General features: G+C 42.1%; 1 protein-coding gene across 10 annotated transcripts in view; it reads left to right on the top strand.

Moving 5' to 3' along the window:
• The window catches only part of CTPS2 (CTP synthase 2), a 117,862-nt gene that overhangs the window by 33,281 nt on the left and 58,991 nt on the right, over window positions 1–25,590 (top strand). For all 10 annotated transcript variants that reach the window (XM_059910926.1, XM_059910925.1, XM_059910923.1 and 7 more), the window contains 4 exons: window positions 976–1,064; window positions 2,211–2,305; window positions 4,286–4,348; window positions 4,455–4,498. In XM_059910926.1, the coding sequence (XP_059766909.1) occupies window positions 976–1,064; window positions 2,211–2,305; window positions 4,286–4,348; window positions 4,455–4,498 (291 nt within the window). The remainder of the gene's footprint in view (window positions 1–975; window positions 1,065–2,210; window positions 2,306–4,285; window positions 4,349–4,454; window positions 4,499–25,590) is intronic.

Genomic DNA, 25,590 nt, shown 5'->3' with positions numbered 1-25,590 from the left:
TGTTTATTTTTGACTTTCCAGGGAACAGTTCCCTCCCTGTTCTTCCTCTCCCTTCCTAGTCCGCCAGACCCTCATAGAAAAAAGAAAACAATAGAAAATCTGTTATAATACTAATTTTATAAAGTAAAATTTTGTATCTTAAGATATGTTCAGATAGTAATTTTTACAACAGAAATTCGAAAATAATAGAGACATATAGGGACTGTTATGTACATAGGAATTGTTGTACATGTTTTTCATGTAGTAGAATTCATTGATGGTGGCTTCTACTAAGTACTGTTTGAATCATGGGCTTGTGCTGTGTTTATCTCGCCTGGCTTTTGCAGTAATTTCCCGACTGGTTTTCAGTTTTCCTTCCCTTTCCTTCACTGAGCCAGAGTGATTTTTCTAAGATCGCTCTCTGTTCCTTCAGATCTTTCAGTGGCTTCAAGTATAAACTTCTCTCACGGGATGGAGCTTCTTTTGAGGTCCCCAGAGTGGTCACCACTTTCTGTTTTTTGTTTTTTGTCTTTCTGGTTTTTGAAGCTGTTCCTTCACAGCCCTCCCCCACCCCCCGCACCCCTTCCCACTTGCCCCCCAACTGCACACACGCGCTCGGCTCGCGTCCACTCATCCTCGAGGGCTTAGCTTCTTGGACATCCCCTTCCCAGAGGGCTTCCCCGAAGGCGCTCTTGCCTTTCTTCTCTCCAGTCCACATACGTATCAGCTGCGGCTCCTGGTTCCTTCCGCAGCGTTCTCTTCTTTGCCCATCGTAGCCATTACCTCCCTGTGATGTGGATGCCTGTTTATTTGGTTTCATAACCTGCCTGAAAGATTGTAAGAGCCACAAGACAGAGATGGTGCTTTTCTATGCTAAGTGACCAGTACAGTGTTTGCATAATAAGTAGTCATCGAATAATTGTGTATTAGATGGCTCTAGTATTTTCCAGTTTTTATTTTCCTGAAATGTTCCTTTAACTTGTTGCATGTTTTTAGTACATAGACTCCATTGATCTGGAGCAGACTACCGAAACTGAGGACCCTGTGAAATTCCACGAAGCTTGGCAGAAACTCTGCAAAGCTGAGTAAGTACCAAGGACCATCCACTCCAGTTAGGAGAACGCCATTGTGATTTTTTCCATGATTCGATTTACCCCAATTACTAATTTTTGTGCATTTTGAAGTGTAGTTTGGAGTACTTGTGGTGATTCTGGATGGTTGTGCTGCATTCACGCTGCATTTACTTTGAAACGTGCCATGTCAATGTTAGGGGCACGTGCAGTGGAGATGGTTTCATTCTGGGGAGGATGACGATACCGTATTGGCGGGAAAGTGAGCTGATGCTACTGAAAGATGCAGAGGTGGACCTTACATATACAAAGTTAAAGTGCAAGAATGACAATCCTCCCTCCTCTCTTGGTTTTATTTTCTTTTCCACATCCTTTGATTCTAGGTTTTATTTTGTAAGTAAGCAATAAAACTTTTGGGGGTGGCATTGTGTTGTGAGGGTAGCATGGCCCTTGGGTTTTTCTCTTGAACTCTTGTGTTTTTGTTTTTTTAAAAAATTTATTTATTTATTTATTTTTGGCTGTGTTGGGGCTTTGTTGCTGCGCGTGGGCTTTCTCTAGGTACGGTGAGCAGGGGCTACTCTTCGTTGTCGTGCGCGGGCTTCTCATTGCGGTGGCATCTCTTGTTGCGGAGCACGGGCTCTAGGCACACGGGCACACAACAGTAGTTGTGGCGCATGGGCTTAGTTGCTCCACGGCATGTGGGATCTTCCCAGACCAGGGATCAAACCCGTGTCCCCTGCATTGGCAGGAGGATTCTTAACCACTGTGCCACCAGGGAAGCCCCAGAGGTCTTAACATTTGTATAAAAGTACTTTTAAAAGAACCTTAACCTATTTTTATTCAGATAATTCTTTCAGTGGCATTTTTAATTGAATTGAGCTTCTCAGTCACTATGCTCACGTGCTGCAAAGACCTATGAGAAAATATATATCAAGGTCAGTTGTGAGAAATTGTTGCAACTTCTTTATAACATTGGGAGGATTTCAAGAAGAAAGTTCAGGATGTGAAATCATGTAATCAGTTCTGAAAATAGACTCCAAGCGTATTCTCTAGCAGCTGTGCCAAGTGTCGGATTTGGGATCAATAAGCATGAATGGCTGAAAACAAGAGTTTACAAATAAAAATAATGTCAAATTTCCCCTCCTCTTGTGTTGCTTGCAGTGGTGTTCTTGTGCCAGGAGGCTTCGGAATCAGAGGAACGTTGGGAAAACTCCAGGCGATTTCTTGGGCACGGTCAAGGAAGATTCCTTTTCTGGGTAAAACTGATGTTTATGAATCCTAACTATGAGTTTTTTAGATTTTTGACACCTAGTAGGGTAACACGTAATAGAGTTTGTTAATGTGAAAAGTGTGATCTTGAATTTGAATATTCAGGTGCCAAATAGTTTGCTACAGGGTCTGGAAACTATATTCTGCAAGCCTTACCTGGCTTGCAGCGTTTTTGTAAATAAAGCTTTATTGGAACACAGCCACACCAATTGGTTTACATATTGTCTGTGGCTGTTTTCGCGATACAGTGGCAGAGTTTGAGACCCTACAGCCTGCAAGGCCTAAAATCTCTACTCTCTGGCCCTTGGCCAAAAACATTTGCCAGCCCAGGAGAACTTACCACTGTTCTGGTTGTGTAGCAAGAGGCTGGGAGGAACCTCTGTTCATACCTGCCCTTCTCCGATTCCACCTTTCACCACTTCGAGCAAACATCTCAACAGAATGCCACAATGTTATTTCTCATCAGAAAAAAAAGCTTAACTTGAAATTTATATGCTCCTTCTAGAAAAGATAATACAGAAAGACCATCCAACATTACAGGGGCAGCTCTGTTAAGATTTAGTAGAGCTGGGTCTTTTCAATGCTTTTGTTCAAATTGCAAAGCATGGCTTCTGGAGCAATGGAACCAGATGAAATGGAACACTGATGGGATAAAGGCAGCCCTGCAGCTGGGGATTCAGGCGGAAGAGGGAGTGGGGAGAGGCCATGTTTCATGCTGTGCTTGCATGGGCTGGTGGGTTTATGAACTGACTGGACCGGCTTTGGTACTCTTTACTTAATATCATCAGACTGTTCATTTTCCCCCTTGCCTGTTCTTTGATTAGCTTCCTAGACGCTCTCCACTTGGGATCCATTTTCAAAAGAGAAGCCAGGAGTAGTTACCTTGATACCTTGCTTTGTTTTATCCATCTAAGCTCATCTGGGCCACTGTTTTCTTTTGAAGTAATCTTGTTTAGTTTCTGTCTGAACGTGGTTAGCATTCTTCAGATAATTTTCACTGTGTAGAATAGTTTGCAGCTCTTTAAATTTCTCTTTAACACACTGTCTCTTTATGTCCTAGCCTTATGAAACTTTCTAAAGTGCCCCCAAAGCACTCAGCTGTTTCACGCTTATTGACTTTTGTTCTGGCGTGCCCGGTATATTGACTGCTCTCTCCTTTGAGCCCCTGTGTACCTTGAATATATCTATAAAAGCATCTGGAATGTTCCTTGGCATTTGTTTATTGGAGAGAATCGGTGGGCCGCAGTGAATGTGGAGATCAGCGAGGGGCACATCCCTGTGGCAACAGGCCTGGGCCTACGCAGGTCCCCTTTTCTCCTTACTGAGCTCTCCGTTCAGTTCCATTTGGCCTCTCCGTCGCGCTCCAGCCTGCGGTGGAGGTACCAGCTCCCCCAGCTGCTGCTGTTTCCCTGCAGTGAGGTTTAGGGCTGTTCTGGGCTCAGCAGCTGGGCACAGACCTCCCGCTCCCCTGCCCACCTGTAGGTGCTCCTTGGATCCCAGCCTGCTGGCCAGCCGGGGGCTGCCCACAAGCAGAGCCCGCATTTAAGGTCGTGAATCTACCTTGAGAAGAGGGGGTGTGAAGTCCCAGCCCACGGAGACTCCCTCTTGAATTGGGGTGTTGTTAGACATTCTCTGAAGGAGTCGGGCGCTTTGGGGCAGCCCTGCAGCCCACAAGTGTGCCTCGATCTAGAGACACATTTGCAGGGAGGCAGATTTGCCTTTTGGACCTTGCCTTCTCCTTTCCTGCCCTTTTCTGACCTCGCATTTATTCCTCCTCGAGTTTGGGTCGTCCAACCCCTTCCCTGCCCCTGCCACACGTGTTCTGAGGGCAGAGGCTACAGCAGCAAACTTGCTTTTTTGGAGCCTACATTCTAGATGGAGGAGATAGACAGCAAATAAATGAACAGAAAATACGAAGCAGTACAAAATAACGTTCATTTGCTTTATATATGTGCTTTTTAAAATAGGAGTTTGCCTTGGGATGCAACTGGCAGTGATAGAATTTGCGAGAAACTGCCTTAACTTGAAAGGTAAGTCTGAGATTGTCTAATAACCTCTTAGTAAAAAGCATTCTTATTACTTGAAGTATTTTTCAGTACTATTGGTGAGTTACTGAACTCATTTCTTTATCTTCAGATGCTGATTCCACAGAATTTGAGCCAAATGCCCATGTTCCTGTGGTAAGTGGCTTAACTTTCTGGGTTGGGTCATTGTTTTGTTTCTGGCTCTGGCATAAACTCATGAGGGGTTATTCTTATTATTTTCTTCATTCTGACATCAGGACATTTTAATTATATATGATTTTTCTTATTCTTATTACTCTTATTGTTATTAGTTTATATCAAACCACTTTGTTCTCAGTCGTCCACCTTGTCAGTTGTGCCTTGAAGGAAGACACAGTCCTAGATTGGTTTCTCTTTGCAGTAGTTTTCAAGCTGAACGTTTAGGAAAGGGTTGAGTTGACTGTGACGACAGTTGATCACAGCTGATGTGAACACACAGGCTGTCCTGTCTCTAGACCCATCCCCGTCTGTTCTTCTGCTGCTCCTCATCTTTCACCGATTCCTTTTCCTGTAAAACGTTCAGTCCAAGATTTTGGCTGGGAGCGAAGGCCATTGTGCTCTGTCACCTGCTGCTCTGCTAACTTATCCCATGGCATCTCCGTCTCTCCTGCACTTGGGGTTTTATAGTTGGACAATCTGAATGAGTTTTTTAGGTGTATCCTGAGATTCCCTACGCCTGAGATGTCCCCGTCCTGCAACCTCCTTACCCCTGGAATCTCAATAAAACCGATGAAAAATTTAATTACAAAAATAAACCAAACCTGATTACTGACAACTTCCTATTCATCCTGGGAAGCCATTTCTGACCTCCTTTGTTTCCTGGCCTCTGCCTTCTGTACCTTGTACCACCTCTATCAGAGTATACACCTCACCATTGTGATTGGTTTTTTATTAACAGTTTATTGAGATATAATTCACATACCATAAAATTTAGCCATCGAAAGTGTATAATGCAGTGACTTAGCACATTCACAGATCTCTGCAACCACCACCACCATCAATTTTGGACCATCTTGATAACTCCGAAAAGAAATTCCACACCCTTTAGCTGACATCCCCAAGCCGCCTATCCTTCTAGCTCTAGGCAACCATTAATCTGTTTTCTGTCTCTATATATTTGCCTATTCTGGCCATTTCATATACAGTTGACCTTTGAATAATGCAAGGGTCAGGGGCTGACCCTCCATGCAGTCAAAAATCTGCCTATAACTCCTAGTCGCCTCTCCGTATATGTGTTCCTCTGTATCTGTGGTTCCGCATCTACGGCTTCAACCAGCCATGGACCATGTAGTACTATTTACTATGGAAAGAAAGCATGTCTAAGTGGACCTGCTCAGTTCAAACCTGTGTTAGTCAATTGTAAATGGAATCATACAGTATGTGGCCTTTTGTGACTGGCTTCTTTCATTTAACATAACATTGTCAAGATCTGTCTGTGTTGTAGCATGTATCAGTACTTTGTTTCTTATCCATTCATCCTCTGATGGACATTTGCTGTTTCCACTTTTTGGCTACTACAAATAATGCTGCTATGAATATTTGTGTACAAGTTTTTGTATGGACATATGTTTTTGTTTCACTTGGGTCTATACCTAGGAGTGGAATTGTGGGTCATATGGTGACTGTATGTTTAATTTTTTGAGGAACTGCCAGACTGTTTTCCAAAGTGGCTGCAGCATTTTACATTCCCACCAGCAGTGTGTGAGGGTTCCGATTTCTTCGTATCCTCAACACTTGTTATTGTCTTTTTGATTACAGTTGACTCTTGAACAACACGGATTTGAACTGCATGGGTCCACATATACGTTGGTTTTTTTTTTTTATTTTCAATAAATACATACTACACTACTACATGATCCAGTAGGTTGAATTCACGGGTGTGGGACTGCAGATACAGAGGGCCAAGTGTAAAGTTATATTCTAATTTTTGACTGCTTGGGGGTCAGTGCCCCTAAGCCCTGCATTGTTCAAGGGTCAACCGTATAGCCATTCTAGTGGGTGTGAAGTTGTGGCTCACTGTGGCTTTGATTCACATTTCCTTGATGTCTGAGGATGTCGAACATCTTCTCGTATGCGTATTGGCCACTTGTATATCATCTTTGGAGAACTGTCTATTCAGATACTTTGCCCACTTTTAAATTGGGTTATTTGTCATTTTATTATTAAGTTGTAAGAGTTTTTTATATAATCTAGATACAAGTTCCTTATTAGATATATAATTTGTACTACTGACATTTGGGGCCAGATGATTGTCCTGTTCATTGCAGGATGTTCAGCAGCGTCCTTGGCCTCTACCCACTAGATGTCAGTAGTACACTTCTCCCAAACCCCAGTTGTGACACTAAAAATACCTCCAGACATTGCCAAACATCCCCTGGGGACACAGGTGGAATAGCCCCCGTTGAGAAACACTGATTCAGAGAAATCTAGTTCTGTTCTCTCCCCTCCAGCATAGTCCCTTCCTTCCCTATGGCAACCATTAATTCTTTTTTTTTAATGGGTTTTCTTTCCATTTTTAAAATATAAGTAAACCTGTATGTCTACTTGTAACCCCCTCCCCTTCTTAGATAAATGACAGCATACTCTGCCCATTTTTTCTGCCTTGCTTTTTTCACTTAACTCTATATGCTGGAGTGGAGATCACTCCGTGGAAGGATATAGAGATATTCTTCACTCATTTTTTTTTTTTAATAAATTTTTAAATTTATTTTTGGCTGTGTTGGGTCTTCGTTGCTGTGTGCGGGCTTTTCTCTAGTTGCGGTGAGCGGGGGCTACTCTTGGTTGTGGTGCGCGGGCTGCTCATTGCAGTGGCTTCTCTTGTTGCGGAGCACGGGCTCTAGGCACACGGGCTTCAGTAGTTGTGGCCCATGGGCTCAGTAGTTGTGGCTCGCAGGCTCTAGAGCGCAGGCTCAGTAGTTGGGGCACACGGGCTTAGTTACTCCGGGGCCTGTGAGATCTTCCTGGACCAGGGCTCGAACCCCGTGTCCCCTGCATTGCCAGGCGGATTCTTAACCACTGCGCCACCAAGGAAGTCCACTTCACTCATTTTTATAGCTTGCAATTCAGACTATAATGAATTGTAACTTCCCAGCCAGATGACACTTTTAAGTCTTATGCTCAGAAGACTTAATACAAGTGAAGAGTTCCTTATAAGGCTTTAACAGAAACATACGTCCTGACTAATGGCTGAAATGGCTGTGCCAGGCGAACCTTGGGTTTTCTTTTAGAGAATACTTTGGGATAGAAAGTGATTTTACCAGTAGGTGCCACTGTTAGATAGCTTTGGCAAGGTTAATTCCTTGATGACTATCCTTTACTCTTTGTGTGTGTGTGTGTGTGTTTGCATATTTTTAAGACATATATACACAGGATAAAAAAGTTAAGCCCTACAGAAAAGGTATAAAACTGCCTCTCATGTGCCCCTACCTCACCTCAGTTCCCTTACCCAGAGGTGACTACCTTCATCCATTTCTTTTGTTATTCTTCCAAAGATTGTGTGTGTGTGTATGTGTACAAATGCCTACTGCAAACATATATGGACATATGTTCCCTTAAAAAAATACATATGCTACCATGCTTGAGACATCATTCCCCTTGCTTTTTTTTTTTTTTTAAATAAATTTCTTTATTTTATTTATTTATTTTTGGCTATGGTGGGTCTTTGTTGCTGCACGCGGGCTTTCTCTAGTTGCGGTGAGCAGGGACTACTCTTCGTTGTGGTGTGTGGGCTTCTCATTGCGGTGGCTTCTCTTGTTGCGGAGCACAGGCTCTAGGCGCGCGGGCTCAGTAGTTGTGGCGTGCGGGCTCAGTAGTTGTGGCTTGCGGGCTCTAGAGCGCAGGCTCAGTAGTTGTGGCGCATGGGCTTAGTTGCTCCTCGGCATGTGGGATCTTCCTGGACCAGGGCTCAAACCCGTGTCCCCTGCATTGGCAGGCGGATTCTTAACCACTGCGCCACCAGGGAAGTCCCCTCCTTGCTTTTTGTACTCATCACTCCACATCAGTGCACAGGGATCTTCTACATGGCTTGCCTTGCTCTACACATCATTCTTTATTTAAACAGTCTCATATTGGTGAATATTTAGGTTGTGTCCATTATTTGCTGCTTTAAATCATGCTGCAAATTAGTATCTGTACATATGTTCTCATAGCGACACACACACACTTCTATGGGATGAATTCGTAAAAGGGGAATTGCGAAGTCAGAGGAATTGTGCGTTTTACATTTTGATAGTTTCTATACTCATAAGTGAGATGAGAACAATAAAACCTAATTGCTACTGAACATCTTTATGTCCTGCAATCAGTTTGTTGGAGAAAAATAGCCTTAAGAGCCACCATTTATGAGGATGGGGAGAAGTCTTATTGAAGGAAAAGACTAAGGTAATAGAATCACCAGGCAGCAGACACCAGGAAGCCTGGGGAATCACTTAAACTTGAGCAAATAACAATGACTTACAGTGGGTAATGGCCATTCTGGCCCTTCTTGCTAAGAAAGTAAATAGTTTGGAAACCAGGAGCCTCCTAAAGGGTATATTTGCAGCTAAAATCTGTTTCATGGGTGTTGGGGAGAAAAAATCATTTTCCCTCTACTCTTCTAGATTCTTGGCTGAGGCCCCCTGTAATAAAGGAATAACGGGAAAAACAAACAGAAGCTTAATAACATGGATACCTCCTGTATACCCAGGAAAACTGAGTAACTCCCAGAAATGGCCCAAGCCACCATCTTAAGTACCGTCTCCAGCTACAGAGAAAAGATGTTGGAGGTGGAGGCATTTATGGGAGGTTTTCAAGGCAAAGCACAGTAAACAAGGGTGAGTTTGTTATGCGGATTTAAGTCCCTGCCTTCTCCATTGAGAAGAGTTTCTAGAGATTTAGAGTCACCCTTCTCTTCCTGGTACAGAGAGGGAGACACCCTTACAAATGGAGGTTTCCCTTATAAATGCAAATGTCTCTAACAAAAGGGTAACTTCTGTTCTGTTTTAGAGCTTCTCCTATGTCTCCTGTTTCTTAAAAATAATCAGCCCAGGATAATCTTTATGCCAAAGAGACATATTTTGTGTGTGGGGGGCAAATTCTGCTCCCCTTCGTGGGCCATCGTGACCCTCCTTTGGCATGCATGATTAGTCTTATGGTTGCTTATTAAATCAGTAGAGATACTGGCATACAGGACAGATATCTAAGAGGGGGCGTCTCTTATGCACATAAAAGGAGAAATAGGTTTTTTTCTAAGAGTGAAGGTAGAGTCTTTCTGAGTCTGGAAGTACCAGGAGAGAGTGAGTAAAATTTATTTTATTGTGCCATTTCTCTGCTTGATCCACAAGGTGAGATAGAAGGCTCTGGAACTTTGCAGAATATTTAGGTTCTACAGCAAGTCTGACTTTCTGGCCTGCTTTAAAGCAGCTTCACCTGCCTTCTAGATGATGCGTACCAGGAACAGAGCTGTAGCTGACTTGTATTCTGACTCTGTATCAATCACATGGCTGCTGCTGACACCCTTGACCTTGAATTTGGCTTCACATCTCTCCAGTTCATGTGGAGGATAGCTCATGGCATTGTAGAGTTTATATTTAGAATGTTTTTGGCTTTTGAGATATATATAGGAAGAATGATCTCAATCTGATGTTTAGGTATGTGGATATGCATAATTTTTAGCATTTCTTTTCTGTTTACTGAAAATAGTAACTTAAAAATCTGAATTTACATTAGACATGGAAACAGAATCTGAAAACAGAATCCATGTTCCACATTCAAACACATCAACACAGACTGGTGTCAACTAAAAAAGTAATACAGGAGGCTGCAAATAGGAAAAGAGTTTATTTGGAATCTTAAGAATTGCAATTTGGGGGAATTCCCTGCCAGTGGTTAGAACTCCACGCTTTCACTGTCGGGGGGGCCCGGGTTCGATCCCTGGTCGGGGAACTAAGATCCCAGAAGCCCCGCTGCATGGCCAAAAAGAAAAAAAAAAAACAATTTGGGAGACATAGATTTGTGTAATCCTAAAAGAGTGTTCTGAGGAAGAGAGAGGGCTTATAAAGACAGAATGCCAAGAGGTTGTTAAAAGTTGCTTGGTAAGAATTGTGATAGACTCTGATGCGAGTCAGAGAATATTTGCCTTTGAGGAATCATGAGTTGTTTTAGGGTAGGGGTCCAGTAAATATCTTGAGTTTCTGGCAGGTGTTCTGAAGCCGAATCTGGCCTCTGTACCCCAACACCAAATTAAATTTCAGAGACAGAGTTTTAGGTGAAGTAGAAAAGAATAGCTTTATTGCTTTGCCAGGCAAAGGGGGCTACAGCAGGCTAATGCCGTCAAAACTGTGTCCCGACCTGGAGGGGTAGTGAGGAGTTTTATAGTAATGGTTCACAGAGGGTGTGATCAGCTCGTGGACGTTCTTCTGATTGGTTGGTGGTGAACTTGGAACCTTCTGGTTCCAACTGGTCTGGGGTCTACGTGCTTGTGGTCAGCATGCAGTTAACTTCTCCCACCTGGTGGGGGCTTCAGCATCTGCAAAACAGCTCAAAGATATTGTTATGTGTGTCCCTTGAGGGGAACCAGGAGCCTGCCGCAAGGCTGCACTGTTGTTTCTCTTGACTGTTCCTCCCTTGTCTCCTTATCCCCTCCCTTCCCTAATTAGCATCGGTTTGAACCTGCTCCTTGGAACTCAGGGAAGGTCAGGGAGGCTGAATGAAGCCTATTTCCTGTAATCAAGAAATGGGGGACACGGAAGGGCTTTGGTGCTCAGGAGCCCCACAGGGTCCTGCTTGGTATCAGTTCTGATGACTTCATTGGGTCAAAAGGTCAGATTCCATCCAGGCTGACATGTGCATAAGTCATACTTCCTTAGTGGCCTCCTGGCTCCATTTTAGAGAGTTCTCTTAGCAGTACTGAGTGCATTTTGATTTTTCCTTTCACACATGTACACTTGGACGGTGCTATTGGTAAGGAAGAGTGAGAAATGTGAAGCATTTTAAGCAGATGCAAATGGAGATTTGAGATTGTGGCATTTGATATTATTGCAGTTTTGGTTATTTATCATAGATGTGACTTCTTTTACCCCTTTTTGATCCAAGAATTTTCAAAGCCAAAATTAATTTTACATCTGACACAGTGGATTTATGATAGTCACATATAATTAAAAATGCATTCAGGTGAAGGGTAATTTGTGTTATATACTAAGCATAATTAATGCATAACATTTTCCCACCTTTAGTTGAAGCCCTGTTTGAAATATTTTCTACTTTCATTTATTTTTCAACAATTTCATATGGAAAGCAAATTAAGAGCATTAAAAAACCCAGACAGCCACTTACAGTAACCTTCCAGGCAACTTTTGTAACTTTGAAGACTGCTTTAATTTAGAACATTGTAGTAAGCATCTCCCAACTAACAAAATGATCTTAAAGAAGTCATTTGGAGCTTAGTTTGGGCTAAAGAACTTTCTTCTCATAAAAGCAGCTGTGAGGAAGACAGCTGTACTGTGGGTAAAATAGCTTTTTATGGACCAGTCTGGGAGCCTAATAGTCACTTAATCCTGTCTCTGTGGGGACCATAGGTTCAGAGTTGATATCAGGCTGTTACTGGAGTCTACTTTTTAGAAGAAGTCAGCACAGCTGGGAGTAAGCCCCCATTAGTGAATCAATAAGGGTAGTCCATAATTTTAACAATAACTGAATGACTAAATGAGTACTTCAAAGCTAATGTATTTGAAAGCTTTTATACCTTTAGCTCAATGGGAAATGCCTTAGGAATAGGTATTTCAACAACTTGAAAGATTTTTTTTTTTTTTTACAGTAGAAATAACTGGATTCTAGTGGAAAGAGATTATTAAGAAGAAAAACTCACTGTGCATTTGGCACTCGTCCACTTAAGTGCAGTCCTAAATGTAGTGTATTACAAATGAGCAGCTGCCGCAACCCTGCTTGCATGCAGTTTATTTGGAGACACAAGACACAGACGCCTGAGACGTACAACCAAGTGTGTGGCAGTATGTGAGTGTGCCCTCGGTAATGCTACCAGCTCTGACAACCAGGACTTCTGCCATGAGAGAATGTTCTGGATCTGTGCCATCCTTTATGGCAGCCACGAGCCACATGGGGCTGTGGAGCACTTAAAATTTAGCTAGGGTGGCCAAGGAACTGAATTTTATTTTATTTTTATTTAATTAATTTATTTATTTTTGGATCCCTCCCTGTCTCTCCCAGCTTCTGGTTGCTCCCAGAAACCCTTAGCTTCCTTGGCTACTTCACTCTTCTTTTTTTGAATTTTTGAATTTTATTTAATTTATTTTCTTATACAGCAGGTTCTTATTAGTCATCAATTTTATACACATCAGTGTATACATGTCAATCCCAATCGCCCAGTTCATCACACCACCATCCCCATCCCCCTGCCGCTTTCCCCCCTTGGTGTCCATACGTTTGTTCTCTACATCTGTGTCTCTATTTCTGCCCTGCAAACCGGTTCATCTGTACCATTTTTCTAGGTTCCACATACATGAGTTAATATACGATATTTGTTTTTCTCTTTCTGACTTACTTCACTCTGTATGACAGTCGCTAGATCCATCCACGTCTCAACAAATGACCCAATTTCGTTCCTTTTTATGGCTGAGTAATATTCCATTGTATATATGTACCACATCTTCTTTATCCATTCGTCTGTCAATGGGCATTTAGGTTGCTTCCATGACCTGGCTATTGTAAACAGTGCTGCAGTGAACATTGGGGTGCATGTGTCGTTTTGAATTATGGTTTTCTCTGGGTATATGCCCAGTAGTGGGATTGCTGGATCATATGGTAATTCTATTTTTAGTTTTTTTAGGAACCTCCATACTGTTCTCCATAGTGGCTGTATCAATTCACATTCCCACCAACAGTGCAAGAGAGTTCCCTTTTCTCCACACCCTCTCCAGCATTTGTTGTTTGTAGATTTTCTGATGATGCCCATTCTAACTGGTGTGAGGTGATACCTCACTGTAGTTTTGATTTCCATTTCTCTAATAATTGGTGATGTTGAGCAGCTTTTCATGTGCTTCTTGGCCATCTGTATGTCTTCTTTGGAGAAATGTCTCTTTAGGTCTTCTGCCCATTTTTGGATTGGGTTGTTTGTTTTTTTAATACTGAGCTGCATGAGCTGTTTATATATTTTGGAGATTAATCCTTTGTCCGTTGATTCGTTTCCAAATATTTTCTCCCATTCTGAGGGTTGTCTTTTCATCTTGTTTATGGTTTCCTTTGCTGTGCAGAAGCTTTGAAGTTTCATTAGGTCCCATTTGTTTATTTTTGTTTTTATTTGCATTACTCTAGGAGGTGGATCAAAAAAGATCTTGCTGTGATTTATGTTAAAGAGTGTTCTTCCTATGTTTTCCTCTAAGAGTTTTATAGTGTCCAGTCTTACATTTAGGTCTCTAATCCATTCTGAGTTTATTTTTGTGTATGGTGTTAAGGAGTGTTCTAATTTCATTCTTTTACATGTAGCTGTCCAGTTTTCCCAGCACCACTTATTGAAGAGACTGTCTTTTCTCCATTGTATATCCTTGCCTCCTTTGTCATAGATTAGTTGACCATAGGTGCGTGGGTTTATCTCTGGGCTTTCTATCTTGTTCCATTGATCTATGTTTCTGTTTTTGTGCCAGTACCATATTGTCTTGATTACTGTAGCTTTCTAGTATAGTCTGAAGTCAGAGAGTCTGATTCCTCCAGCTCCGCCTTTTTCCCTCAAGACTGCTTTGGCTCTTTGGGGTCTTTTGTGTCTCCATACAAATTTTAAGATTTTTTGTTCTAGTTCCATAAAAAAATGCTATTGGTAATTTGATAGGGATTGCATTGAATCTGTAGATTGCTTTGGGTAGTATAGTCATTTTCACAATGTTGATTCTTCCAATCCAAGAACATGGTATATCAATCCATCTGATGGTATCATCTTTAATTTCTCTCATCAGCGTCTTATAGTTTTCTGCATGCAGGTCTTTTGTCTCCCTAGGTAGGTTTATTCCTAGGTGTTTTATTCTTTTTGTTGCAGTGGTAAATGGGAGTGTTTCCTTAATTTCTCTTTCAGATTTTTCATCATTAGTGTATAAGAATGCAAGAGATTTCTGTGCATTAATTTTGTATCCTGCAACTTTACCAAATTCATTGATTAGCTCTAGTAGTTTTCTGGTGACATCTTTAGGATTCTCTATGTACAGTATCATGTCATCTGCAAACAGTGACTGTTTTACTTCTTCTTTTCCAATTTGGATTCCTTTTATTTCTTTTTCTTCTCTGATTGCCGTGGCTAGGACTTCCAAAACTATGTTGAATAATAGTGGTGAGAGTAGACATCCTTGTCTTGTTCCTGATCTTAGAGGAAATGGTTTCAGTTTCTCACCATTGAGAATGATGTTTGCTGTGGGTTTGTCGTATATGGCCTTTATTATGTTGAGGTAGGTTCCCTCTCTGCCCACTTTCTGGAGCATTTTTATCATAAATGGGTGTTGAATTTTGTCAAAAGCTTTTTCTGCATCTATTGAGATGATCATATGGTTTTTATTCTTCAACTTGTTAATATGGTGTATCACATTGATTGGTTTACGTATACTGAAGAATCCTTGCATCCCTGGGATAAATCCCACTTGATCATGGTATATGATCTTTTTAATGTGTTGTTGGATTCTGTTTGGTAGTATTTTGTTGAGGATTTTTGCATCTATATTCATCAGTGATAGTGGTCTGTAATTTTCTTTTTTTGTAGTATCTTTGTCTGGTTTTGGTATCAGGGTGATGGTGGCCTCATAGAATGAGTTTGGGAGTGTTCCTTCCTCTGCAATTTTTTGGAAGAGTTTGAGAAGGATGGGTGTTAGCTCTTCTCTAAATGTTTGATAGAATTCACCTGTGAAGCCATCTGGTCCTGGACTTTTGTTTGTTGGAAGATTTTTATTCACAGTTTCAACTTCATTACTTGTGATTGGTCTGTTCGTATTTCCTATTTCTTCCTGGTTCAGTCTTGGATGGTTATACCTTTCTACGAATTTGTCCATTTCTTCCAGGTTGTCCATTTTATTGGCATAGAGTTGCTTGTAGTAGTCTCTTAGGATGCTTTGTATCTCTGCAGTGTCTGTTGTAATTTCTCCTTTTTCATTTTTAATTTTATTGATTTGAGTCCTCTCCCTCTTTTTCTTGATGAGTCTGGCTAATGGCTTATCAATTTTGTTTATCTTCTCAAAGAACCAGCTTTTAGTTTTATTGGTCTTTCCTGTTGTTTTCTTTGTTTCTATTTCATTTATTTCTGCTCTGGTCTATATGATTTCTTTCCTTTTGCTAACTTTGGGTTTTGTTTGTTCTTCTTTCTCTAGTTCCTTTAGGTGTAAAGTTCGATTGTTTATTTGAGATTTTTCTTGTTTCTTGAGGTAGCCTTGTATAGCTATAAACTTCCTTCTTAGAACTGCTTTTGCTGCATCCCATAGGTTTTGGATCGTTGTGTTTTCATTGTCATTTGTCCCTAGGTATTTTTTGATTTCCTCTTTGATTTCTTCAGTGATCTCTTGGTTATTTAGTAAGGTATTGTTTAGCCTTCATGTGTTTGTGTTTTTTACGTTTTTTTCCCTGTAATTCACTTCTAATCTCGTAGTGTTGTGGTCAGAAAAGATGCTTGATATGATTTCAATTTTCTTAAATTTACTGAGGCTTGATTTGTGACCCAAGATGTGATCTATCCTGGAGAATGTTCCAGCACACTTGAGAAGAAAGTGTAATCTGCTGTTTTGGGATTGAATGTCCTATAAATATCAATTAAACCTATCTGGTCTATTGTGTCATATAAAGCTTCTGTTTCCTTCTTTATTTCCATTTTGGATGATCTGTCCATTGGTGTAAGTGAGGTGTTAAAGTCCCCCACTATTACTGTGTTACTGTCGATTTCCTCTTTTATAGCTGTTAGCAGTTGCCTTATGTATTGAGGTGCTCCTATGTTGGGTGCATATATATTTATAGTTGTTATATCTTCTTCTTGGATTGATCCCTTGATCATTATGTAGTGTCCTTCCTTGTCTCTTGTAACATTCTTTATTTTAAAGTCTATTTTATGTGATATGAATATAGCTACTCCAGCTTTCTTTTGATTTCCATTTGCATGGAATATCTTTTTCCATCCCCTCACTTTCAGTCTGTATGTGTCCCTAGGTCTGAAGTGGGTCTCTTGTAGACAGCATATATATGGGTCTTGTTTTTGTATCCATTCAGCGAGCCTGTGTCTTTTGGTTGGAGCATTTAATCCATTCACACGTTTAAGGTAATTATCGATATGTATGCTCCTATGACCATTTTCTTAATTGTTTTGGGTTTGTTTTTGTAGGTCCTTTTCTTCTCTTGTGTTTCCCACTTAGAGAAGTTCCTTTAGCATTTGTTGTAGAGCTGGTTTGGTGGTGCTGAATTCTCTTAGCTTTTGCTTGTCTCTAAAGCTTTTGATTTCTCCATCGAATCTGAATGAGATCCTTGCTGGGTAGAGTAATCTTGGTTGTAGGTTCTTTCCTTTCATCACTTTAAGTAAATCATTCCAGTCCCTTCTGGCTTGTAGAGTTTCTGCTGAGAAATCAGCTGTTAACCTTATGGGAGTTCCCTTGTATATTATTTTTCGTTTTTCCCTTGCTGCTTTCAATAACTTTTCTTTGTCTTTAATTTTTGTCAATTTGATTACTATGTGTCTCGGCATGTTTCTCCTTGGGTTTATCCTGTATGGGACTCTCTGTGCTTCCTGGACTTGGGTGGCTATTTCCTTTCCCATGTTAGGGAAGTTTTCGACTGTAATCTCTTCAAACATTTTCTTGGGTCTTTTCTCTCTCTCTTCTCCTTCTGGGACCCCTATAATGCGAATGTTGGTGCATTTAATGTTGTCCCAGATGTCTCTTAGGCTGTCTTCATTTCTTTTCATTCTTTTTTCTTTATTCTGTTCCGCAGCAGTGAATTCCACCATTCTGTCTTCCAGGTCACTTATCTGTTCTTCTGCCTCAGTTATTCTGCTATTGATTCCTTCTAGTGTAGTTTTCATTTCAGTTATTGTATTGTTCATCTCTGTTTGTTTGTTCTTTAATTCTTTTAGGTCTTTGTTAAACATTTCTTGTATCTTCTTGATCTTTGCCTCCATTTTTTTCCCGAGGTCCTGGATCATCTTCACTATAATTATTCTGAATTCTTTTTCTGGAAGTTTGCCTAGCTCCATTTCATTTAGTTGTTTTTCTGGGGTTTTATCCTGTTCCTTCATCTTGTACATAGCCCTCTGCCTTTTCATCTTGTCTTTCTGTGAATGTGGTTTTTGTTCCACAGGCTGCAGGATTGTAGTTCTTCTTGCTTCTGCTGTCTGCCCTCTGGTGGATGAGGCTATCTAAGAGGCTTGTGCAAGTTTCCTGATGGGAGGGACTGGTGGTGGGTAGAGCTGACTGTTGCTTTGGTGGGCAGAGCTCAGTAAAACTTTAATCCGCTTGACTGCTGATGGGTGGGGCTGGGTTCCCTCCCTGTTGGTTGTTTGGCCTGAGGCCACCCAACACTGGAGCCTACCTGGGTTCTTTGGTGGGGCTAATGGTGGACTCTGGGAGGGCTCACGCCAAGGAGTACTTCCCAGAACTTCTGCTGCTAGTGTCCTTGTCCTCACGGTGAGACACAGCCACCCCCCACCTCTGCAGGAGACCCTCCAACACTAGCAGGTAGGTCTGGTTCAGTCTCCTGTGGGGTCACTGCTCCTTCCCCTCGGTCCCAATGCACACACTACTTTGTGTGTGCCCTCCAAGAGTGGAGTCTCTGTTTTCCTGTCGAAGTCCTGCAATCAAATCCCGCTAGCCTTCAAAGTCTGATTCTGTAGGAATTCCTCCTCCAGTTGCCAGACCCCCAGGTTAGGAAGCCTGACGTGGGGCTCAGAACCTTCACTCCAGTGGGTGGACTTCTGTGGTATAAGTGTTCTCCAGTTTGTGAGTCACCCACCCAGCAGTTATGGGATTTGATGTTATTGTGATTGCGCCCCTCCTACCATCTCATTGTGGCTTCTCCTTTGTCTTTGGATGTGGGGTATCTTTTTTGGTGAGGTCCAGTGTCTTCCTGTCGATGATTGTTCAGCAGTTAGTTGTGATTCTGGTGTTCTCGCATGAGGGAGTGAGAGCGCGTCCTTCTACTCCGCCGTCTTGGTTCAGGGCCTACTTCACTCTTATCTCTATCATCCTGGTCACATTGCTTCCTCCTCTTCCTGTGTCTCTGTGTCTTCTCTTCTGTCAGGGAACTGAATTTTAAATTTAATATTTAAAAAAATTTATTTAATTAATTTATTTTTGGCTGCGTTGGGTCCTCGCTGCTCCACACGGGCTTTCTCTAGTTGAGGTGAGCAGGGGCTACTCTTTGTTGAGGTGTGCTGGCTTCTCATTGCAGTGGCTTCTCTTGTTGCGGAGCTCCGGCTCTAGGCACGCGGGCTTCAGCAGTTGTGGCACGCAGGCTCAGTAGTTGTGGCTCGCAGGCTCTAGAGCGCAGGCTTAGTAGTTGTGGCTCACAGGCTCTAGAGCGCAGGCTTAGTAGTTGTGGCTCGCAGGCTCTAGAACGCAGGCTCAGTAGTTGTGGTGCACAGGGTTAGTGACTCCGCGGCATGTGAGATCTTCCCGGCCCAGGGCTCGAACCCGTGTCCCTTGCATTGGCAGGTGAATTCTTAACCACTGTGCCACCGGGGAAGTCCCTAAATTTTATTTAATTTTAATTGATTTAAATGTCAATAGCCACCTAGTGTAGTGGCCAAGGTATTGCAGAGCACAGGTAGTCCTTGGATACTTAAGAATTAAGGGTCCGGGGTGGTGAGAGGGGGGGAAATACTGTGGGTTACAGTAAGAAGGGAAGATTGTGAGACTCTTGGAGAGTTAGTTGAAAGGAGGGGAGGCTTATGCTAGGCTAGAATGTCCAAGATTTGGTCATAAAATAACATGGCCGAAGCACATCTCTCCTGTACAGAAGTGGAAGGAAATAAAGGAGATTGGTGTGAATTTGTGGAGGTCCTTGAGTGTCAGTGTCAAAATTAATCCTGAAGGCATCAGGGAATGAGTAAGGTAATACCTGCCAACCTTGACATCTTATGTAATTGATAAATACCGTACTCGTTACTGAAGGCTTTTCAGTAGAAATGGGTGCTTTAGGAGGATTCAGCTGGCGTGGGAGACAGAGGGATGAGAGGGGAGAAAAGACTTCAGGCAGGGCACAAATCTGCATCACAGTCTTGCCCTTGTTGACTGTGCTTTTCCTAGTCACCTCCCATAATTGACTCTCCCCACCTTCAACATCCTCTTGTCTGTGGCTGAAGTTGGTATTTAAGGTTAGAGTTTTGGCCGTTTTGGTGAGTTGCTCAGTTTTCCTGGGTCTCTCCCATGTATACATGTTATTAAACTTTGATTTTCTCTTGTTAATCTGTCTCATGTCAATTTAACTCTTAGACCAGCCAGAAGACCTTATAAGGGTAGAGGAAAATGTCTTCCTTCTTAACAACATGATGTTTGTTTGATGTGTTTCCTCTCTTTTTCAATGCCCAGTGCTGCCCCTTCTCTGCACGTTCTCTTCAACGTTGCTCCTACAAATCCCAGTTGAAATACTACTTCTTAGATTAAGCCTTTCTCTCGCCTGATCTCAGAATCACTGACTTACGATCTCAGAGGTCTGACAATTTGTATCTCTTATGGCATCTCGTATAATACCTTGCCTATAGTAGGTGCTTTATGTATGTTGGAATTGAAAGAGATAGTGTATATTTACTTTGTGAGAGGCTGATTGAGATCGAAAACATAGGCAAAAATGGGAAGCTAGCATGACCTAAACATTAGAACTCAAGAAAGCACATACAACAAAAAATAAAACTCCAAGCTATAGACTACTGTTGGTTATTAATAAAGATGTAAAAACTTTAAATAAAATATTAGAATATCTAATTTAATAGTGTTAAGGGATAATCAGTCATGAATGGATAGTGTGTTTATCCTGGGAATTAAATTGATTAACACATCATATTGATCAAACAAAAGAGTGTCACCATAGACACTCAGTAGGCAGTGTACAGTATCTACACCCTGGTGCTCACAATCTCATAACAAACTTGACAGGGTACTTCAAACAAGAGAAAGAATATCTTTTACAAAACAGTACCCAACCATAAACTCAGTGGGAGAATAAATATCTTCCCTGACTCATGATGGGGTTATGTCCTGAATATTGGAAGTCAATGCATTTAATACACCTAACCTACTGAACATCATAGTTTAGCCTAGCCTACCTTAAATGTGCTCAGAACACTTACATTAGCCCACAGTTGGGAAAAACCATCTCACACAAAGCCTATTTCATAATAAAGTGTTAAAAATCTCATGAAATTGTTACTGAACCAAACTTGGGTCCACCTGCCCGATGCACAGCAAAGCCATTATGCTGACACCGGGTTGTGGTGAAGGACGGGACAGCTTTTATTGCAGGGTGCCAAACAAGGAGAATGTGCAGCTAGTGCTCAAAAGACCCAAACTCGCCGATGGCTTTTAGGCAAGGGTTTTTAAAGGCAACATTATGGGAGAGGGTCGTAGGGTGCCTGATCAGCTCATGGACATTCTTTCTGATTGGTTGGTGGTGAGGTAACAGGGTGGTGTTTCAGGAATCTCAATCATCAGTCTTCTGGTTCCAACCAGTCTGGGGTCTTTGTGCTTGTGGTCAGCATGTAGTCAACATCTTCCACTTAGTTTCTGCAGAACAACTCAAAGATATGTATCAGATTGTTGTCTGTATCCCTTCAGGAGGAACTAGGAGTCCTGTGACTCTATTGTTTAAGCTATTAGTACTTTTCTTGTTTGATTGCTTTCCTTTGTTTCTGCATTTTCCGCTTCTCTAATCATTAACTGGGTCTGCTCTTTGGAACCTGGGGAAGGCCTAGGAAACAAAAGCTTTTTCTACAAACAAGCAACAGGAGACAGGGAGGGGCTTGTACCCAGGAGGACCTCGCGGGGTCCTGCTCTGTTTCGTAATTTATTGAATACTGTACTGAAAGTGAAAAACAGAATGGTTGTCTGGGTGCAGAATGGTTGTACGTGTATCAGTTGTTTCCCCTCGTGATCGCACGGCTGATGGGGAGCTGTGGCTGCCGCTGCCCAGCATCACGAGAGGATCATATTGCATATCTCAAGCTCAGGAGAAGATCAAAATTCAAAAATTGAAGTACATTTTCTACTGAATGCACGTTGCTTTCGTACCATCTTAAAGCTGAAAAATGGAAAGTTGAAGCATTGTAATTTGGGTACCATCTGTAGTGGGGGATTCCTATAAAAACCAGAAATAATAAAAGATATGCACTGTTGCGATTAATGAAGTAGTTAAAATGAGACTGATGAATGCTGTCTGGGGAGTGAAGTTGGTGCTCTCCTGCCTGTTTGTAGCAATATGAATCAATACTACCTTTTGGAAGTCAACTAGGTGGTCTCTTTCACAAAGCATAAAAATATTCATACCCTCTGGCTCAGACATTTAGTTCTCTGAAATTCTCCTAAGGAATCTGATATGTTGACAAAGAAGTGAACAGGTATTCACTATAACATTAGTTAGAAGAATCAGAAATGACAGAAATTTAAATGCCCCACAATGGGGAAATAGTTGAGACCATTAAGGGGTATCCCTACAGTGGAATATAATTAGTCATTAGAAATGTTTAAGGCTTTTGATACTATGAGAATGCTTTTGTATGAATTAGAATGATACGGATTGTGTTTAAACATTCCCTCATGGTGTATAAAAATCTCCTTTGTTTCTTGATGGAAGGGTTAGAACTCATTTTTCTTTTTTTCTGGTTAAATTTCTGAGTGTTTGAAATAGGTTCCAATGCACTTCCCAAAATTTAGATGGTTGTATGTTCTGACTATTCCAAATAAGAAAGAGGGTGAAAAGAGGCTCATTATGAAAAGCAACAATATGGTATTTTACAAATGTTTTCTTTTTATTTAAAATTTTATTTTATTCTTTTTGATGGGACACACATTTACAGGGTTGAAAAACCAAAAATGTACAATAAAATATGAAGTGAGGAGTGGCTTTCACACCTCTGTCCCTCATCTGCCCAGTCCTTTCCTTGAAACCGAGCAAGGGGTTGAGTGCTCGCTGCTCAGAAAGCCAAACTCTGACAGCGGGTATTTGCAGCAAAGTAAGGGTTTATTGCAGGGTGCCAAGCAAGGGAGTGGGAAGTGAGCCTCAGATCCCCTCCAATTTGGTCTTCGAGTTACGGGGTTTTTAAAGGGGAAGGACAAAGAAGGTGGGGCTAATCATTGTCTTGTGACATTTGTTAATCGCAGTTTCAAGAGTCAGGATGCCTAAGGTTTATGAGTCTTTGACCAGGTTTTCCATGACCTGGGGAGGGGGGCGGTCTGTTAGCTCATCTTGCCCTGGAGAAACAACCTGAGTATGTTAAGGATGTTATTGACAAGAGCACTTTCAGTCTTCTGACTGGTTGATCATTGTTCAGTTGGCACAGGATTGAGGTCAGAGGGGATGAGAAAGGGAAAAAAGGTTTTAATAGAGAGGTTAATCATAAACTCGGCAGGGGAATTCAGTTTTAGGGGGACTCAGTTTCATCCCAACATGTGACCACTGATACTAGTTTTGATTTTGGACACAGACGTCAGTAAGCAGCAGCTTGCAGCAAGCACCAGCGAGCAGTAGCTGGAAGCAAGATCTTAGTTCCCGGACTGGGAGTCCTAACCACTGGACCACAGGGGCCAGCAGCTAGGGCCTGGGTCCCTAGTTCTTGCCTGCCTTGTCAAGAAAGAATTCAGGCGAGGAGGCAGAAGGTAAAGAGAAAAGTGAAAAGTTTACTGGAAAAGCAGAGTACATGCGGAAAGATGCACAGGCGAACTCAGAGAGTCGCGAAAGTCGTGCCTTTGGGAAGTTTAAATCCTTTATGAGGGGGCAGTCTTCCGGGTCTTTGTCTTCTTCTTGGCCAATCGTATTGTTTTGACCCCATGGCTAATTTGTCTCTGGACCTTCCCCTGGGTGTACACGCACCCCTCAGTCAAGATGGCTTTCATTGCAAAGGCCTCTGGGAGGGAGGTAGCAGGACTTACTATGGTCTGGCGTCTCCTGCCTTTTTGACCCTGTGAAGGCTTTTGTGCATGCGTAGTGTCTCCCTTGCCCCAAGGATGGGAAATGTATGACCTCTCGATCTTTTAACAGGGTTTAGCCCCTCTGTCTCTGCCATAAAAGTGTCCAGTGTCCGGTTATCTACCCTGTTCCTGTTTCTTATATCGAGGTGCAGATCTCGAAATATAGACAGGAGGCCGGTCATAAATATGTAGTCCTGGAGCTCGTTTGTCTCTTGCCCCAGGAAATGTAAACCGGGGGCTGGTAATGAATGTCCGGCCTGGAGCTCATCTTCTTCTCACCCCAGGAGATATGAACAGGATGCCAGTTGTAAATGCCTAGCCTGGAGCCCACCTGTCTCCTGCCTCAGTTTCTTTTGTGTCCTTTCAGAGATTTTTTTTTAGCTCATGTTCAAGCAAATTTAAATATATGACCTCCCCCCACCTTGCCCTCAAGTCACTATCTACTGCCTAACTCATTTATGCCTGACCCACTTTGGGCCACCCTGGCTGGCCTTGTTCTAGATTCTTACATCACCAGGACTTGCCTGTCTGAGATGCAACTCCTCAGCCGATGGACAGCCCCCTGCCCACTCTGTGGGTTGTTGGGGAGGAAGACATTTTCCTCTACCTCTAGGTTCTTCTGGCTGGTCTAAGAATTAAATGGACATGAGACAGATTAACAGGAGAAAATCACACAAAATTTGAATAACATGAATACATGGGAGAGAAGGCTTTCACCTTGAATACCATCTTTGGCTAAAGACAAAAGAGGGTGTGGGTGGTGGGGAGTCAGTTATGGGAGGTGACTAGGAAAAGCACGGTAAACAAGGGTGAGCTTTTCATGCAGATGTAAGCCTTTGCCTTCTCCATTGATAAGTTTCTAGAGATTTGGTCATCCTCTTCTTGGTACAGTCAAGGAGAGACCCTTACAAATGGAGATTTTCCTTATGCATGTAAATGTTTCTTACAAAAGGGTAACTTCTACTTGGTTTTCAGCGTTTCTCCCATGTCTGCTGTTTCTTAGAAAATAACCAGCTTAAAAGAATTAATATGCCAAAGAGACATAGGGAGGCAAATTCTGCTCCCCTACAGGGTGAACGAGGTGGGGAGTGGGTGTGTGCCCACCTTGGAGTGCCTTCAAGTGCACAGTTGAAACTACTGGGATAATTACAGCAGCCAACTTGACTGACATACCCAGCACACACTTCAAATATGTTAGGTTAAAAAAACTGACTCAAAGGCAGTACTTTTCAGGCAGTGATTCTCAGCTTGAGAGTAAGGTCATAGCAGAATCTTCAGGAGGGCTTGTGTAGTTTTAAAACCATTCAATGTTGTCATTTCCTACATTTTGAAAGTGGAAATAATCCCATATCTTTCTGATGTCAACTACAGAAAGTAAAGTGTGGCAATTTTGGCTCTAGAGCATGAGTTAAAAATAAAAACATCGAAAAACATTGTTCAAAGGCATGCGCTCTTGCTCCCAATGTTACCCAAAAACTGGGTTCACCTCTTCGTGGGTGTTGAACCAAAAGATGCAACCAAGCCAAAGAATGGGAGGAGGAAGGATTTATTACTTGCAGCAAGTAAGGAGAACACCAGGGATCTTTCCCAAAGCAGTGTCTCCCTGAAAACTGGGGAAGTTTTAAGCTAAGGGTACACGCATGTTCGCGAAGGGGCTTGCGTAGTCCACACAGTCCAAGCTTTAGTTGATTGAAGTCACAAGGGTCAGAAAAGGTCAACATTATCATCCCTTAGGTTCCAGTTGATCTGGTGGTTGAGTGCTTCAGGCTAGTCTTTACTGCTGAAACAGAACTGGGGGTCTTTACAACTGATGTATTATCTTTGCTCTTGTTACTTCTCTTGCCTGATAACAGTCATTTGTTCCTACGTTGTTTCCTTAAGGTCATTAATTCCTGAGACCTGTTCAAGGACAAGCATTATGGCCAGGCTTAGATCACAAAATGGCTTAGGCCAAAAATGGGTTCTCTTATGTCAAGAAAGCCCTGCCTGGTTTTCTTCCTCTGGGGACCTGCTACCCTATGTACTTACACCACAGGGGTTAAAATTGCTTTTGAGGGGCGGTGGTGGGTCAAAAAACCATCTTACACCATG

Source organism: Balaenoptera ricei, chromosome X (genome assembly GCF_028023285.1).
Source record: "Balaenoptera ricei isolate mBalRic1 chromosome X, mBalRic1.hap2, whole genome shotgun sequence".
NCBI lineage: Eukaryota > Metazoa > Chordata > Mammalia > Artiodactyla > Balaenopteridae > Balaenoptera > Balaenoptera ricei.
The sequence above is the reverse complement of the archived record's forward strand: the minus strand, read 5'-3'. Positions and strand labels throughout refer to the sequence as shown.